The 20161-nt window shown below is 40.2% G+C and overlaps 1 protein-coding gene across 2 annotated transcripts in view; it reads left to right on the top strand.

Moving 5' to 3' along the window:
• Positions 1 to 20161, top strand: part of tub (TUB bipartite transcription factor) — a 244290-nt gene that overhangs the window by 108291 nt on the left and 115838 nt on the right. The window contains exon 1 of one of the 2 annotated variants that reach the window (XM_062028983.1): positions 920 to 1294. The exons of the other annotated variant lie outside the window; for it this stretch is intronic. Within the exon in view, the coding sequence (XP_061884967.1) occupies positions 1257 to 1294 (38 nt within the window). The 5' untranslated portion in view covers positions 920 to 1256. Of the gene's footprint in view, positions 1 to 919; positions 1295 to 20161 lie in introns of those variants that run through there. 2 annotated transcript variants of the gene reach the window in all.

Raw genomic sequence — 20161 nt, 5'->3', positions numbered from 1 at the left:
AATGCTTATCATACTAATCAACTGATTGAATATGCTTGCTATGACTTTGCCAATGTTTACCAAATGTAGTTGTAGTATGTTCTGACTTGTTTGCGACAAGGTACTGACCTTGGGAAATGAGCTGTATGCTCAGCATTACTGAATGTTTTAATGCACTGAATCTCCTTAATATAGTCAAACTTAGTCCCACAATTTTGCTTTGCTAGACACATTTTTTTTATTTTTAAATTTTAATTAAATTATACTGTGTAAGCCTGTCTCGTGGGAAGTAGTAGACAGCAAAATCCTTTCATCTTCATCCATCAGCTGCAGTATTTTTTGTTTTTTTTAACTCAACGGCTAAATTATTGCAGCTCATTACACCTTTTGAACGCAGGGAGCCCTCGGACGTCCAAGTGAGATATGTGCTTGTTGATGAGGCCGCTTTGAATCGACTCCTTGTGGAGCAGTTGTGCTTCCAAGGAAGCTGCTGGGTTTAACTGTCTATAGATGGACTCTGCAGTTGGCTGGGGAACACAGTGAGTGATGTGTGACAGTGAGGGCCGTCAGACAGAGGCCGGAAGAGCGCTTCAGAGCCACGGCCATCATCACAGGGCGCCTTTGTCTGGCAGCGCTGTGTTGAATTAAAGCATGCTAACACGAGTCACCGCAGTCATATGCTAATGGCGCTTACTCCGGGAGAATGAATAATTGATGGTGCCCAAAATGCATGTGAGCCCCTGATTTGCATTCTAGTACAGAAAGATAATAATATAATAATAATAATATGAAAAGAGGCTAGAAAAAAGGTATCTCTGTATGTTTTTTTCCCCCCTCAAAGCCTGAGACTTGGATGCTGCTGTTGGTGATGCTGCACGAGAGAGCTGTAGGAAGAAGGGAGGGGGGGATTTAAAGGGCAAGAAACAGAGGGAGATTTAGATCCAGCTAAGAGAGCCAGCACCGAGCAGAGGCAGTGGATGTGAGCACAGGAGAGGCATTGACTGCAAAGCACACACATACACAGAAGAAGAAGAAGAAGAAAAAAACGGCTAATTTCACGTGCACGGTGCAGAAGACCTGGATTGATAGGCATTTGACGCTCTGCAGCTTGAAGACGTGGGAGAAAAAGACTGGGGGATTCAAGGAGCTGCGTGGAGTGATGATCGGGCTATGTGTGCACTGGCTGTTTGATTGCTGTCCTCAGACCACTTAGCCACTTTGCTGTGGTGCTGTTGCAGGCCTCCAGCCTTGCAGTCACAGTGACTGACTGACACAGAATGAGCTCCAAGCACACCTCCGATTGGATTCCCTACAGGTACTGTACCCCCTACTCTGGAAACACACTCACAGGCATCGTGCTTCATCGTTTGGCAAGTGTGCAGTATTTGTGCTCACTTGTGTGGAGTTTCACAGAGCAATCTAAATGCAAATAATGCTGAAATGGGTGTAATGATTGTTTCCATCACGATACAATAGTTACAATTATTAAAAAAATACATTTACATACAGCTCTTGTATTGAATCATGTTAAACTTTGCACAGTTATAGTTGTGGCGTGTAGTGTATATGCCACAAAAGTATACCCAAAGATGCATAAACTTCAATGTAGGTCACACTCCTGAACAATTATATGGTTATTTTTTTATAATGATCTTTATTTTCACTGTATTTGCTTTTAAACATTATCTTGGAAATGAATGCACTTTTAGCTTTGTTATGCGCATGTTTAATTGATTTCTACATGACTAATTTACAAATGTTGAAGACCCACATACTGTAGATCTGCATTTCTTTTATAAAAGTTTTTTTTTGGAATACAGCAATTATTAGAAAAAAAAATACTAACAATAAGCAGTATTATTAAAAATGATACAGAATGATTAAGTTTGCTTTTGAAGTCAGTGTTCATCAAGTTGACAGCAATTGTTAACAGAAAAAGAATCAATCAAATCAATGCAAATAGGTGATTCATGCTATATGATCATGTGGTCTGTGCAGTGCACCAACATTATAGACCACTAAAGTAGGTGATTAGGGTCGCCATGGCAATGACAGAGAAGCTATTATCCCATTTATCAGCCATGAAACCATGACAATGATTTGGAACACATCCTTTTTCATACTTCATATTGTGGCTTTAAACAGAACAGGTCACAATCTGAAAAGACGTTGAAAGGAATGGCGCTCGATAGTGGAGAGCAATCAATTGTTTCACAAGATGTTGGCCATTTTCAGCATCTAAAATTAAACTGTGAGGAGGGGCAGAGAGGTCGGTGGTTTCACAATAAATACTTTGTCTCATCTTGTATGAAATATACATGGGCTGCTGGGAGAGCCTCATCCCTCATCTCATTATAGATATGCACCCTGCTTATGTGTGGAATTTGAGAGAAAACGCATGAGAATATTTCCTACAAACAAACCCATACGCCTCTGTGGTTGACAATTTCAGTGACAATTTTTTCCCATTTTCACTCTACCAAGGGAACTTGCAGTAAGTAGGACAGCAGACTCATCAGAGGGATTTGAAACAGACATTAAGATTTAGTCTTTTGGGGTTTGAAGGCAAGGATGTCTAATCTAAGAAAGATTGGAAGACACCCAGTTGCTCGCTCTGTTTTTCTTTCTTTTCTATTGATATTTCATATACAATACAGAGCAGGGCAGCACGGTGGAAGAAGGGTTAGTGCGTCTGCCTCACAATACGAAGGTCCTGGGTTCGTTCCTGCGCTCTGGATCTTTCTGTGTGGAGTTTGCATGTTCTCCCCGTGACTGCGTGGGTTACCTCCGGGTACTTTGGCTTCCTCCCGCCTCCAAAGACATGCACCTGGGGATAGGTTGATTGGCAACACTAAATTGGCCCTAGTGTGTGAATGTTGTCTGTCTATCTGTGTTGGCCCTGTGATGAGGTGGTGACTTGTCCAGAGTGTACCCCGCCTTTCGCCCGAATGCAGCTGAGATAGGCTCCAGCACCCCCCGTGACCTCGAACGGGACAAGCGGTAGAAAATGGATGGATGGATGGATGGATGGATGGATACAATACAGAGCAGTGGTTCTGTCTCATAAGCTTTAAAAGTAGCGTCTGACTTCATGTTCCTGGGGCACGGTGTCCTCTGCCCCTAATTTGTCACTTACACATCCTACTAGACAGCTGGCATTTGACAATTAATTCAAGATATGTGGCAGTTATGTTAGAAAGAAGTGGCATGACATTGACAGAATTGCTCATAATCTTTTGAATAACATTTTTTTTCAGACACTGCGTCTTCTAGATACTGTAATAGTGCTTTGTATATATTTTTAAATTTTTAAATTAATTATATTTAATTAATTTTTTTGATCAAATTGATTAATTCAACCAGAAAAAAACTTTACTTTATACTCTGTTGCTGCAATTAATTGTTTAATGAGCGCAACTAATAACAATTTAGAAAGACCACACGGTGTGCCCTGGACTTTGAATACGCAGACATAGTTTTTCCTCATGGCCTCTGCAAAGATCGCACATGAGAGCGGTGGTGTGTGGCGAAACAGCGGATATTTTTCCTATACTTTAAAAGTACACTTTCAAGGTTGATGTTATGCATTTATTTATTTAGAATAAAGGTTATGGCAAACAGAAAATGAGTTTATTTAAACTCCATTACCTATAATATGCACCGGAGCTATGTGTGTGTTTTTTCCCGATTATTCGATTAATCAAACAAACTTACAGATTACTCGATAGCTGCAGCCCTACATATAACAAATTAAATAATAATTTGTCCTGCATTGGAAGTAGAGCTGGGCGATTTGGCCTTTTATAAATATCTCGATATTTTTAGGCCATGTTACGATACACGATATATATCTCGGTATTTTGCCTTAGCCTTGAATGAACACTTGATACATATAATCACAGCAGTATGATGATTCTATTTGTCTACATTAAAACATTCTTGTTCATACTGCATTAATATATGCTCATTTTAAACTTTCATGCAGAGAGGGAAACCACAACTAAGTCAATTTAGCAAAACTGTATTTATTAAACAGTTATTAAGCAGTGGCACAAACATTCGTGTCATTTCCAAAACAGAAAGTGCAATATTGTCAGAGACATTTTAAAACAAGCTATTAGTGCACTTTTGTGCATGATGTCACTAAGATGACATATCAAAACAACACTAAATTAAAGTGCACTTTTTCTACAGAACGCCACTACAATAGTTTAAAACAAATAAAGTGCACTTTTGTGCATGATGTCACACAAGATATTTCAATAACTGTCAAATAAAAATTAGCTGCCTAATAGGAAATCAAATAGTGTATGTCCTTCGCTATGTGGTAGGTTACTGCGGACGTTATCACCTTCTGTTTTTGACAATTTTTTCTACGGTGTTGATCTGGAAATGGTTGCTGGGGCATTTTGTTGGTGTGGCACCGGCTGGAGATGTTGACATGCGGAGTTTCAAGCACTCCTTATTCTCTCGCGGGCGACTTTTCAAATGATGCCACAAATTAGCAGTAATGCTACTTTTTGTAGCAACGCTTTTGCCGCATACTTGACATATTATGGTTGTCTGTTCGACATCTTCCCGCTTAAAGCCAATCCACCGCCAGGCGATGTTTTTCTTGGGAATTAATTATTCCTTAATTTGTTACCAGATTCGCACCTTTTTTCTCTCGTATTACCACTCGCACCAGTCCGTTAGCACCACAGCTTGTCGCTACCTCTCTGCTCCGCGAGGGCGTATGACGTTGCACGCGCGACAGTATGTGACGTATGTACGAAGGTGCACTTGTTTTATGTCTCTGTGAGAAGGAGAGACAATAAAGAGTGAGAAAAGCCTGCACTGTAATGCCCGCAGCTAAAAGCAACTGCGTGAGAACGTATACTCCAATATCACGATATAGACATTTTTCTATATCGCACAGAGACAAACCCGCGATATATCGAGTATATTCGATATATCGCCCAGCCCTAATTGGAAGGTGTAAAAGGAAGACTGTACACAGCTCTTTCTTCAAGTTCAAATTCATTAACAAGTAAATTGCACGACAGCAACAGAACCAATGTTGTAATAGCAGTACGGAGCAACCATAGGCTCGCCTGTATTAATGAGTTGAATTGTCCTGCAAGTGTACATGACTTGCACACCAGCAACTGAGTCGTCAGGCCCGCCAAGATTTTTTAGGTGTTGTTTTGATAGTTGATTGATGTTTTCAGGCTTATGTTTTTTTCAGTAACATTGAAACAACTTGCGGTTTTATGTATTTGCTATCAATGTTTTAAATTTTCCTTGTAGACGGAAACAAAAATATAGGACGACAATTGTGTCATTTGATTAATAAATAGTTGACATATTGTTACATGTTATTGTTCCTGCTTGGTGGCACTGCAGCCAACATTTTAAAGTGCATGCAGAGGTAGATAAAGCTGGTCAGGCTTCATGCCATGACAGTTACTTAAGTCGTTGTGTGCTTATTGATTTGTCCTTCACTGTTGCTGCAAGATCACACGAGAGCTTTTCACACTCTTTAGTTGGGATTGTTGTTAAGAACAGTTGACAACGGTCAAGAAGAAAAGCAGTGAACACTTCAACTACTCAAAGGAGGCTACCGAATGGAAAATGAGCAACTTCTCCTATACCAGGGCTATTCAACTTGCGGCCAGAGGGCCAAATTCGGCCCAGGACTGACACCATTCCTGCCCTGGGTTAAGTTCAGAACTTCGGAGACAAACATTTTTACAGCAAATTCCTGAGAACACAAGAGTACTCCTGTTGTATAGAGGAACTTGGACCACTGTAAACACATTGGCAGATCCTTGCATTGACATTTTAACCTTGCTAGCAAACATAGAACACTGGCGTACAAACTTGTGATTTACATAACTGAGGTGTTCCCCTTTAAGTCCTGGCAATTTTTGGCAATTTTTTTTTCCGTAATGTGATTAATGTAACTACGGTGTTGTTGTGGTTTGTTTACGTCAGATTCAGTCAGTAGTCATTTGTTTTACTTCTTTAGTTATACTTGTAGTGTTCCTCAGGGTTCCATTTTAGGTCCTCTTTTTTTCTTCATTTGGGATATTCAACTTGTGGCCTGCGAGTTGTATTATTTTCTCAACACTTATTAATCTACTTCTTTATTTACTGGTAATAGGTGATTACTTTCTAACTATACTTTTGTTAAAATGTAATAAAAAATGATTCTTTTGTTTCAATACTTGGCATTAGTTTTGGACGATACCACACATTTTAGTAGTTACAGGGGAAGTATTGTCCATGCCAATGCTGATACTTAACATTTTCAATTAAATGACATACATTTTGATCACAATTATAGTCATACAAAAACACAGGATGGCAGTGTAACAATATCAATTATAAATGGAAAAGTTTTCCTACTATTGCCTCTCATTTAAATCCTTTGGTTTTTGCCCTTAAAGTTTTCCTGTGTCTAGGAACTTATTTCCCGAGTTTGTAAACAACAAAAACCACAAAATATTTTTTATAATAAAAAAATATATTGATCTAACCTCTGTAGTATCGACCTCATACTGTACCAATACTGTACTTGATATTGTTGCTGTTGATATTTGAATTGTCCTCTTACTTTTATGTACATTCAAGAGCTCTACTCTTGAATGTACATAAAATCATGTTTAGCTCTTCCTCGTCCTACAGTGATAAAGGTACTTGTACGAAACATAGTACTTTTTCCGCCATAGAGGCGAGGATTGCGGAGTTTGTGTCCGAAATAAAGTTTGATGTGGATGCCTCAAGGCACTGTGCACTGAGGGCGCGTCCGTTCGTTTGTCGCCGCCAAATTTGCGGGACACAGCTAGATTGTGCACTATCGCGATGGAACCATAGAAATACAAGCTTTATTGTTGGGCATATATATTGCATATATCGTCCTTATCGTGCAAACGATATTCTCAAATTTAAGGTGTATTTCTTACCAAACATAGTCAGGCAGTCTTAAAAAAAAAAAAAGACCTTTGCATTATTAAATTCAATTACCAAATCCCCCGCCCCTTCCTCTTTATACAATTTATTTCTGCATCATGGTCAATGGTTTTCTTTCATTAGGTTATAACAGTTGTTATTAAAATAACTAGAGCCCTTTGAGAGATTACAAAGGCCCCTGCACTATGGGTTGCAGGACAAGCCTCTCCAGCATAAAAAGCTGTTGGAACTCCATGGGAACAGCTCTGTTTGAGTCATTATCTTCCTGTTTGATGCCCGTTCACACACCTAATAACTCTGATTGCCAACTTGGAGTGTTTTGTTTATCTGTATGTTTCACACAGAGTGAGAAGCAAATACTTTTTTATTGCATGTGTGTGGGCCTCGATCGTCAGGACTGCAGCACTGCAGGCGGATTCGCTATTCCTCGCTAATCACTCACTTTTAACATCTCAGCCTGCCGTGTGCATGATTGCAATATAAATGTTCATTACTCACCAGTCAGCATTATCACTATATTTAACATCGAGGAGTTTGAAATGAAGTGTGCCACTATTGGGATAAGAATACGGAGAGATAAGAAAAATACTTAAATTAGTAGTATATTTAGGATAGCAGACAGTTCAGCACAAGGCTAAACAACCTGTGTGTTTTGTTTGGATAAATAATAAAGTGAAAGACCAAACTGTTCCATTACAGCTCAGTATGTGCAGCGCCATCTGCTGGATCTGCTTGGTCTCTTCTCTACTTGGCCTCAATGCAAGTGGATGAATACATAAATTGCACAAATATCTATACCAGTGGTTCTTAACCTTGTTGGAGGTACCGAACCCCACCAGTTTCATATGCGCATTCACCCAATCCTTCTTTAGTGAAAAATAAAATGTTGGGTTTTTTCAAATTTAAGACAAAGTTATATGTTTTTGGTAACACTTTAGTATGGGGAATATATTCTAAGTAACAAAGACTTAATTTAGAGTTTTTTGGACATTAGGGGAACATATTCTAAGTAACAAAGACTTAATTTAGAGTTATTTGGTTAGGGTTGGGGTTAAAGGGCTAGGGCCAGGGTTAGAGGGTTAGGGTTATAATAAGGCCATGCCGAATAAGGCATTAATTAGTACTTAATAATGACTAGTTAAGAATCAATATGTTACTAATTTGCATGTTAATAAGCAACTAATTAATGGTGAATATGTTCCCCATACTAAAGTGTTACCATGTTTTATTACTGGTGCACAAAATGCACCGTGCATGAACATCACCTTGTTCAAACAACAAAACCAACACGGTGCATAAACTCACAACAAATTACACACCTGCAAATCAGTGTGACTTCTGCTGTTGCCGTATCCGTAATACGCCGATAGGGAGAAGTTTTTATTTACACGATGAGTCGGGTGTGTCTTGACCTCCGCCGAACCCCTGAGCCCGACTCACCGAACCCCTAGGGTTCGATCGAACCCAGGTTAAGAACCACTGATCTATACCAAAATTCCATGTTTTCTTGGCATGAGCCAAGACTCATCCAGTTTTTCAATTGACAACTAAATCTCGCAGCTCGACACTTTTGCGATTGACAGAAGCAAAATTGCAAACTTAAAGGGGATGTTTGCAACATTTACACAGATGCCGAGAGGGCGCCAACTTTCCAATGTATTTCACATAATATATACTGCCTTATTAGGGCTTTACGTACTTACGTAACACATGCACGCGCATTAGCTTTGTGTGTTGTTAGCTAATAATAGCAATTTGGAAAGCGAGTGTTAGCTGTCATTGAATGTTTATTCTACCATAACAACAACATGACTTCAAATTATTTGATGCTTCTCTTGGACTGCTTTTGTATGCCAGTAAACACCAATTATTTTATATGTGCCGGTAAAATGTTTATTTCATAAACTTTGTAATTGTGAAAAATATAGACAATTGTCAAACAAATGTGTTATGTTAATTTTAACATAAGGTGGTGTTCTTGTTTTATTGTTTGTTTTGAAAATTGTTACTTTGAGGGTTACAAACAGCACCTTTACAAGGCTCCAGTGGACTTTATTTCTCTGTCAACACAGCTTTCTTTCTTTCTTTAGTTTATTTCGAACATGAACACACTTACAGTATAATACATCACACAATTTCATATCATTTCACTTTACATCATGTCCGAAAAGGAGTAGGAAGAAGCAAAGCTTATTAAATCCTACCCCGTTCCCACTTCAGAGCATTTACAAATATATACGTTCATTTACTGACTTTTTTTTATAGTAAAATGACATCCGTGAATGAGTAATACAACAGTTTTGTAATATGAAATTAAGTCAGTCATTATTAACATACTGAGATGAAGAAAATCTTATTTTCAATAAGGTTGAAAGTATTTCTCATAATTCTTCTTTGCACTATTAATTTGAACAACCTCTTAAAGTGGATCATATCAGGACAATGTTTAACTTCTTTACTTAATCCATTCCATCATTTAATTCCACATACTGATATGATAAAGGTTCTAAGTGTTGTACGTGCATACAAATGTTTTAAATTAGATTTTCCTCTAAGGTTGTATTTCTCCTCTTTAGTTGAGAATAATTGTTGTACATTCTTTGGTAGCAGGTTACAGTTTGCTTTGTACATAATTTTAGCTGTTTGCAATTTTACCAAATCATCGAACTTTAATATTTTTGACTTAATAAATAAAGTGTTTGTATGTTCTCTATATCCAACATTATGTATCAGTCTAATTCAGTGGTTCTTAACCTGGGTTCGATCGAACCCTAGGGGTTCGGTGAGTTGGCCTCAGGGGTTCGGCGGAGCCTCCGCCGAGGAGGTCAAGACACACCTGACTCATCGTGTAAATAAAAACATATTATGGATACTGTTGCGTTTGACCAGATGTTCCTCCAAGTGGGATATAAAACGCTGGTCAGTCCCAAGTTCCTTAGATGACATATAAACTGAACTCAAAGGTACCACCAAGCACAGTATAGGTATTTTGTAATTTATTGTCAAATATTTGAGAATAGAGACCAGCCTCGAACAACACATACAAATGCGTAGCCCAAGTTGATCTGAAAACATCCCGGAATGCACTCTCCTCTTCAATATCCCCCCCCCTGCCCCCCCCGCCCTCACTTGTCTCACCTCAAACACATTCTCATTGTGCTTCTTATCTAGAGTTGGGCTGTAGGAAAGCAAGGAGGATTCCTTCTCTCTGCCTTCCACCCCAAGGCCATCCCCAGTGCAAGCACTTTGTCATGAGATGATTAGAAAAGCAAAGAGTACAATATGGAACATTAGCTATATGTAATATGACTATGAAAATTAATAAGTAACACAAAATATGGATATATGAAGATATATATATATATATCCTTCAATTCCCCCTTCAAGATCTTTTAAAAAGATCTTTACCTCTAGTACAACACTTCTAAAGCACGGCCCACATTAAAGTAGGTGCTGTGTTTTTTTTTTAGCAAGCTAGCATAAAACAACAGCATAGTTACATGGAAGATAGATGGAGGGAGTCCACGTCAATGTCGTCATGGTCAGGGAAGGAAACCAACAATTCTCGAAAGTCTCCATTTTGCTTGACCCCCTTCAAAGACATAACGAGCCCAGAAACAGGGTGAGGTTGACCTTCTACAGCTCTAACAATGATGCGGGTGCATAGAGACTTAGCACAAGGGGCGATAAAGCAACCGCAAGAGGCTATAATGGCCAAGAAAACTCCAATGGAGACCAGGACAGACTTAATTAGGTCAGTCCACCTGCCAAATGTGCTTTGGAGCCAATCTTTAAAGGGGTCAGAGACCCCTGAAACTTCAGTAAGTTCCTTAGACAGGGCCTGGAGGCCCTCTAAGGCCCTCTGAACTGAGCCATCGGGGGCAGCGTTGTTAGGAATGAAGGTACAGCATTGGTCACCAAACATTGCACACACACCTTCTTCCTTGGCTAGGATGCGGTCAAGGGCTATGCGGTTCTGGATGGCCATGAGGGAGGTCGGGGCAAGTTGTTCAGCAAGTCCCTCAACGGCGTCACGAGTCAGGTTGGTCAGTCTCAACAGATTATAAAAAACATAGTTAATGCGTTCTACATTTTTAGTAGCAGTCACAGGGAAAATAGCACCAATGATAGGAAGGTTCTCGAAACCTGCACAGGATTCACACCACAATTTGTGTTGTGAGGGGACCCCTCTTGGTTGTCCATTTGCATCAAAGTAAACACCATCAGGGGTTCTCATCAGATCAAAGGAGCCCTTTACACTCCTCCGAGATAAAACATGGCGGCGTCGGCGAGAAGTTAGAGATGCCGCTGAGACAGGAGTTACAAGGGGAGTTAATTTGGTACCCACTAGGGTGAGTGGGGTCACCAGTCTAACCATAGCACAAAGCCCTACGGATAACGTTGGGATTCTAATGTACAATCTGTGCTCCCCACAATACCAGAATAAGTCAGCTCGTGCCCAAGGGCCTATCCTTGAGCCATCTATCAGTGTGGTGCACCAGGAAGGGTTATTGTCACCCAATTTGTTGTGGGACGAAGAGGGTCCTTTGAATTGAAAACACGTGTAATTCAGCTTTTGGGCCACAAATGGAAGAAGTCGGGTGGAATTGTCAACAGGAGGGTACACACTAGCCAACAAATCGCACCCTGGTGGCGTGGGTTCAGAGAACAAGGAAATAAGACAGTTTGAGCCATTTATGTCAGTCAACTTAAAAGGGGCGGGGTAAGTGTGGGGAAAAGGACGTCCAGCGGAACAAGCAACACAGTCACCCAGGTTTTGGCATCCACCTGAGCCACAGGTTTACCTGTACCCGCTCCTAAGGTCAAAGTTACCAGGCCTTCGGTGGTGATGTCATTAGCACGCACAGATGTGAGAGCCTTTGAAACACCACCAAGGTGGGGTGGTACTTTAGGTGCTACAGAGGGTGTAGAGGTAGTTAACGCCCTCTCAAGGACATTAATTTTAATAATTCCTTTAGAGTCTGTATCAGTCAGGTCAACCCCCAAAACAACATAAAAGGGACGATGGGCACCACTTACCATAGTATGTTGTCTGCATCCGACACCAATGGTTCAGGGTTGAGTCGTAACAAATATAGAGGTTATTACCACGGTAATAGCTATTGTGTCCCCCGTAATTAATCACACTGCACAGGTCAAAAAATAAGTCTTGCTATCCCCTTTGACCCAGTCTATTTAAAGTCTGCTGTTTGTTTTTAGACACTTGTCAGTCACTGTCGTCAGGAAGGAAGAACTGAGACACGAAGACAGTAGAACACGCCCAAGCACCAGTCCGTCAGGGAACACTACCGGGTGTAACATCCTGCCTTTCGTCTATCAATATCAGAGTAATTTAAGTAACAAAACGGGGATAAACATCAAACTTTTCACTTAATGTAACGACACATGTAGTTATGCTGAAAACAAGCAAGAGAAATTGGATAACTTCGAGTATAAAGGCTGGTCTCAAATAAGGATATACAATATAGAAGTTAAAAAGAGTAATATAGGTAGAAAATCTCTCTCTCAGCGTCGTCTTCTGGGCTGTAGGATTATGTGTGTGTAATTAAAGCCTCGCTCTTCTATGACCTACAGGGGGAGAGGTTACTAGCACAATCACCCCTTATGTGTGTTACTTCGTTAACACACACACTAAAAATGAGTCGTTTTCTGCTCCCGTTCTTCTTCAGATGCCTCAGGCTCAAAAGGCGCTGCTGGGGGGTCGAGTGGGGCAGATGTAGTGGCGATGTCAGCAATGACATCCGCTGGTAATCTGTCAGGTTCTTCAGCAGGAGTGTAGAGGGAGAGGTGGTACCAGGTGTCCCCTTTTCCAGCTAGTCAAAGGGCGTGAGACGTCCGTTCCACGACCTTGAAGGGACCAGTCTACCTGGGCTCCGTCCACTTGCGTTTGATGACCTAGATCTTGACCCTCTCAGCGGCCGGAAGGGAATCTGGAGTGGCGGGCTGTCATCCTCGTATCTGTACAGAAGAACTGGCACACAAATTCTGCATTTTTTGTGTAAAATACCATTTTGGTTTTACGCTGAGTCCTCCTTCCATGCGGCTGCTGGTCCTGGGCTGACCTGTATGCAGCTCATAGGGTGAAAATCTCAAAGGGCGGTAAAACAGTTTTATTCACGGACCTTCGAATGATCATTAACGCTAATTGCAACATGTCAATCCAATTAAATTTGGTCTGTGCACAGATTTTAGCCAATTAGTTTTTAATGTTCTGGTCCATACTTTCAACCTTACCTTGGGACTCAGGATGGTACCCCAAACCTGTGTTCTAATCCGAAAGCCTTTTCGACCAAGGCTAAGTGAGTATTTTTAAAAATTTTTTTTTTAAATTGTTGCCGTTGTCTGACCTAATCTTTTTGGGGAAACCATGTCGGGGTACTAGGTCATTCACAAGTCATTTAATTACTGATGTTGCATCCTCTTTTGAGGCTGTTGTTGCTTCCGGCCAACCACTGTAATTGTCAACACAAGTCAGTACGTACCTTTTCCCTTGTACCGTATTGATCATATCAGTGAAATCAAAGACTATACATGGTTCACCCTCACCTCTTCCATATTCTAAATTTGATCTACTAAAGTACTATCGATGTGTACAATCGTTATTTTCAAATTAAAATTAGTTATAACTTCTTACCCACGGGAAAAACGTTAAAACTATGGAATGTGTCAGAGTCGGATGATTGTCGATTTTGTTCCAAGGAGTCTGTATCTACCCTCACTCACCCCCTTCTGTTTCTGAAAAAAGGACTGTGTTAGTAATACTATCAATTTCAGAAACATCTAAGAAAAAGGTCAACTAATAGCCAAGTAGCGGAGGACAAGTCATGTTTGAGGTCAATGATAGTCTCTTTAGCCTCTGTGGTCCACTGGGGGGTGTTGTTAGGGTAGGGGACCCCTTAGCAACATCACAAATAACTCAAACTCCACTAAATATGCTTATATTTTATATTGTCACAAATACTAGAAAAATACTACCCGTATGGCGGATGCTTTATCAATAGTATTTTGAAATTTTACCACACCTGGTGGCCCCAATAATTGATTAAGTCAAGCTCATGTTGTAGAAAGTCGAATGATGCGGACACGTTTGTTACTGAATACTTTCTATCAGACTTCTGCCATGGCAACTTTGTGTATGTAATGAGCAACTATAATTATTTGATATGCTTAAATGTGTAATGTGTCGTTTTAGCTCAGCTGTTGTGTAGCTGCTAGCTCCTCGTAGCCTACAGGTGTCTAAAGTGCAGCCCATAGTTATGTGTTTAACACAACTATGTGCTAAACCTAAACAATTGAAAATGTGGTATTTGGGTGTCGGTGTAATGTTTGGCAGCTACGCCGTGTCTTATCATTGCACCTAAGTTCTTTGGTTTTGTAGGCGAGACAGAGAGCAAGTGAACAATGTGGGACACAATTGTGTCCATCTTATACCATGCTAGTTGTTTCAAAGATAGGTCAACATGAGCAACCACACCTTGAGTTCCAACATATATAAATATACAAAGGAGTCAAAGGTCTCCTGGTATGAGTGTCTAACTGGTGATCATAACATATGGCGAGTCGGGTGGCAGAACACACGGAAGCATCTCAGCCAGTCAGGGTTTTCACTGTTAGAGCAGTTGGATGTCAGCCATTCCTGTTGTTTCAGGCTGTGGTATGAGCTCATGGAGGAGCCTTGGTAGTGGTGTCGCAGCTTGGTGGTTGAGCCGTCAGGTAACACCAGGAAGGTTCCTTCTGTGCGATATTGAATGTCAGGGTACAGTCTGTAAAGGAGGTCCAGCAATCTGAACCGGAAGTGGTTTGGTGACAGGTAACCTTCTTGTGACCCCAGCGAAGCCTTCGACCTTTAAAGAGGAAGCACACAGTTTCTTTGGTACCTCTGCATTCAGAATCGAATGGGTGGCACCAGTGTCAATCACGAACTGATAACATTGTCCGTTGACACTCATGTCCAGCAGGGGGCCAGTCTGTATCTCCTGCTGGGGCTCCTGCTGTGGGCGTCCTTTGCCACGCTTTTGTGTTCGTTTGTTGGCACTACGGAACCTTTCCTGTTCGAAAATGTTCGGACAGTCACGACTCCAGTGACCAGGCTGGTCACAGCCGAAACAGTTTCCACCCCGGACTGGCTTTGAAGCACCGTGTTGTCCACCACCCGAGTCCAACCGTCTGGTCGCACGTCTGTTGAGGATTCTTTCCTCCACCTGTTGGAACTCAGAAGTAAGGTCACCCAGTGCTGAATATACCCTAGCTGATTTTTGACCTTTTGGTTCTTTTAACCTTTTATCTTCAGCGATCTGTAATTTAAGTAGTCGTTTCCTTGTTGCTCTGTCATTAGCCCTATTTTGCATGGGATGAATAAAATGTCCTGCCATATGTTGTTTTTGGCACCGTGTATATCAGGGTTAACTTTGTCCAAAGTGTTTGGCCAAAGGTTCCCTCCCGGAGGTACAGGTGGGAAAGCAAGGTCAACAATGGCTTGCATGTATGCATCGGCAAGAGACTTATATTGTAGTATTTCCAAAGTGTTAATGTCATGTGTCAAAAATGTCTGCCGGAGAAAATGGTCAGACGTGTACAAGGGGTTAATTTTCGGAGGCAGGATTAATCTTAGAGGGGGCGTGTTAATACTTCCTTCTCTTGTCACTGGAGTAGGGGGCGGTGGCCTAGTCAAAGTCTGGGCGGGACGTTTGACACACACACACACACACACACACACACACACACACACACACACACACACACACACACACACACACACACACACACACACACACACACACACACACACACAATCAGCAGCACACACACACACATGAGCACGCGTAAGCACTCACGCACACGCACACACACACACACACACACACACACACACACACACACACACACACACACACACACACACACACACACACACACACACACACACACACACACACACACACACACGAGCACTCTCTCTGCGTTTCACCTACCATAAAACTTCCAGTTACTTTTTTATTTTATTTTATTTTTTATTTCCTTATTTTACCAGACGTTTGAGTTCACGACTTTTCGAGTATTGTAAACTCCCTCTTAACCCTTTCAAGGAACGTTCTCTTTTCTTTTTTTTTTTTTCTTTTTAAACTCTACCTGCTAATTCCATTGTCGACAACAGTGCATTCAATTGATTATTAAACAGTAATGATTCATCACATTTTCCCCAGCCGTCATCACATTCTTGTCTGTCACACTCCTTGTCCATTGTGTCTATTTTTCCTTAATTTTAGCGCACACTAAAGTGTCGCCGGGACCTCACAACCAGGGAATCTTTATTGTATTTATTACAAATGGCCTCCAGCCGTGGAATTTATCATATGGTACAGAAGGGCCTCCTCCCGTACGATTCTTAATTTTAACGCACACGTTAATGCCGTAGGGAACTCGCAACCAGGGAGTATTTATTGTATTTTACAAATGGCCTCCAACCCATCCTTAGTTTGTGTGCACATAAAGATGTCACAGGGATCTTACAACCAGGGAGTATTTACTGTACCATATGATGGGCATCCAACCCGTTACTCTTTTAGGCGGCGACCAACTACCCAGGGTGAGCCACACCCAACTATTAGTTCACTCGTCAATGAAACTGCCCGTCACGGTAATCGAGACACAATGACGTGAGTTGACCACTTATTTACAATTTTAATGCAATGGCAGGCTCGGCAAAAATGCAATCAATCTATCAAAATCACCAATCTGTGTCTGGGGTACAAAGCAGTGTTTAACTTACAGACTTCTGGGCAGACTCCTAATGCAGATTTTATCTAAAAAGAAAGGTTCTGCTTACCTTGAATTATGTTTTGGCCATGTGAGTCTGTCCAGAAGATTGCGCGAGAAGGTCCAATTGTCAGCGTGTCATCCCGGACGAGCCCCCAAATTGTTGCGTTTGACCAGATGTTCCTCCAAGTGGGATGTAAAACGCTGGTCAGTCCCAGGTTCCTTAGATGACATATAAACTGAACTCAAAGGTACCGCCAAGCACAGTATAGGTATTTTGTAATTTATTGTCAAATATTTGAGAATAGAGACCAGCCTCGAACAACACATACAAATGCATAGCCCAAGTTGATCTGAAAACATCCCGGAATGCACTCTCCTCCTCAATATCTCCCCCCCCCCCCCGCCCTCACTTGTCTCACCTCAAACACATGCTCATTGTGCTTCTTATCTAGAGTTGGGCTGCAGGAAAGCAAGGAGGATTCCTTCTCTCTGCCTTCTACCCCAAGGCCATCCCCAGTGCAAGCACTTTGTCATGAGATGATTAGAAAAGCAAAGAGTACAATATGGAACATTAGCTATATGTAATATGACTATGAAAATTAATAAGTAACACAAAATATGGATATATGAAGATATATATATATATCCTTCAATACCCCCAAACAATGTTCGTTCCCTCTAATTTTCCATCTGATTTGCAGGTGTGTAATTTGTTGTGAGTTCATGCACTGTGTTGATTTTGATCTTTGAACACGATGATGTTCATGCACGGTTTATTTTGTGCACCAGTGAAAACATATATAACTTTGTCTTGAATCTGAGAAAAAAACATTTTATTTTACACCAAAGAATAGTTCGGTGAATGCGCATATGAAACTGGTGGGGTTCGGTACCTCCAACAAGGTTAAGAACCACTGGTTTAATTGATCTTTTTTGTAACACGGTTAACGAATGTAGCACACATTTGTAATTATTTCCCCATATATCTACACAATAACTCAGATATGGTAACACTAGCGAGCAGTAGAGAATATGAACTGATTTTTGGCCCAGGACGTATTTTGCTTTATTCATTATTGAAATGTTTTTTGCCACCTTATGTTGTATATTTTGTATATGAGATTTCCAGTTCATTTTATCATCTAGTAATACTCCCAAAAGTCTGTTTTTTTTACCCTTTCAATGTCTACTCCGTCTACTTGTATTCATGTATGATGCTCTTTTCTACTGTTACCAAATAGCATTATTTTAGTTTTACTGAGATTCAAAGATAGTCTGTTTTTGTCAAACCATTTTTTAAATTTGTTCATTTCTTCTGTTATTATTTGTATTATCTTCTGTGTGTTCTCCCCTGAACAGAAAGCAGTTGTGTCGTCTGCAAATAAAACTAACTTGAAGTCCTTTGTAACTTTACAAATGTCGTTTATATAAAGATTGAACAATCTTGGTCCCAGTATTAGAATTATATTTAATATTAAATGTTCATTCATAGTATGACTGTTTTTGTGTCCTCTGCATCAGCACCACAAGAGGCGAGGTTGGAACTCACTGATCAAACGCAACCACTAACACAGGGGTGTCCAAAGTGTGGCCCATAAATCAAATTGTGTTGGCCCGCAGCATATAGTCTTAATAAAATCAAAGAAACAAAAACAAAACTTAAAAAATGTGGGGAAAAGAGCAAGTAATGAGAAAAAGCTGAAATTATTAAAACAAAACATAACGCTCTTTGTCACCTGTAATTCAAGACAGTCAAATGTTAGTTGTAAGAAATATTTAGACTGTTTTCAGCATTTTTTGTTTTTTTACAAAATACAATGGTGTTTGCATGCTTTGACTTTTCAGTATGCAGTGTCATGATCCCACATGCCAGTTTGGACTATATTTGTTATTTTCCTGTGTTTAGAAGCACTTCCTGTCCTGGTGCTCTTGTTTTGTCAGTATTTCCTGTTTGGTCTCTTGTGTTTTGCAGCACCATTTTCTTTCTGTTTCTTGTCCTGCTTGGACATATTTTCCTCATTGTTAATTAGTTCTATATAGTGCCACATGTTTCCCTCCTTCAGTGCTGGTTCATTATTTAGTGCAGTGATTTTCAAACGGTGGTACGTGCACCACTAATGGTACGTGGGCTCCATCTAGTGGTACGCCAAATAATCACTTGATTAAATGAGATTTATTTTCACAGTGTTACTGTTCAAACTGTGTGTAATGTTAGTGGTCAAAATATTAAATGTACTTGTTAATTACAACCTCTGCCTTGATTTTAATTAATACCTACTACGCTAATGTATTTTAATGTTGGTCGTTATGGTGGTACTTGGAGGGCCAAGTATTTTCTGAGGTGTTACTTGGTGAAATTGTATGATTATAATTGGAAGCACTGATTTAGTGTATGCTAACTTTTTCTGTTGCTTTCTGAGTTCCTGATATATTAATTTACTTCTGCCTGGGTCCTAATTAAATGACCTTGTGCCTGCACCACGCTTGCCTTTTCTGCGTCCTGCCCAACATGCGGCATCGTCACATGCGGCCCTTGGTGAAAAAAAGTTTGGACACCACTGTCTTAACACAATCAGTGACCATAATGGACTATTTTGTATGTCATGCAATGAAAAATAAAACTGAAATAAACAATGTAATTACATCACGTGTTAGCAACACATCTTTTATCATCTTTGATTTCTTGTTGGTTTTGTAGCTGTTGTGCATAAAACCTATCATTGCCCTCTTAATTATGAGAGATTTCTCTCCCAGATGTCCAGTCACATGGTTTGAGAGAGCAATCAGTGAGTCTGTTGTCGTTGATTTTCAAAGGTTAGAAGATGTGAAGTGGAATTAATAAAGGCAGACCAAATTGTAAACAACCCGCCAAATGCTGTACCATAACAAACAAACTGTCTGTATAGAGATAAAGTACAGTTGTCTTTGTAAAAACTTGTTTCAAATACAAACAATGTAAGCATCCTGCTATAGGCAATCATTACTAGCAACTTTCAAGGGTCTGTTTGCCGAGGTAGAGGGTGGTAACTTTCGAACGTGCTAAAAGCATTAAACAACGCACTCTTACTGCCTCAACCATGTAATACACATGCGCTAAGGAAAAGGACAATGTTATGCTACAAAAGCGTATGATTTTAAAGTGGGTTCACAGCACCAGGGGCCCTTAGGCTTTTGTAAATGGGAACCTTACGTGGAATGTAGTAAACCCTGACCTTTGCAATATAGACTCATTTTCACTCTTCAAATCAAGACTCAAAACATACTTATTCTGGACTGCTAATTCACTATGATTTTAGCTAGTGTTATTTGTTTCTTATCTAATATTTTTATTGGTCCCTATTTTTAATACAATATTCTCGAGTGCATTGAAAGGTGCCTTAAAAATACATCTATTATTATTATTATTTAAGTTTAGACTTTTTGATTTTCATTTTATATAAATATCTTA

Source organism: Entelurus aequoreus, linkage group LG02, assembly GCF_033978785.1.
Source record: "Entelurus aequoreus isolate RoL-2023_Sb linkage group LG02, RoL_Eaeq_v1.1, whole genome shotgun sequence".
Taxonomy (NCBI): Eukaryota; Metazoa; Chordata; class Actinopteri; order Syngnathiformes; family Syngnathidae; genus Entelurus; species Entelurus aequoreus.
This window is presented reverse-complemented; position numbering and strand designations above follow the sequence as displayed.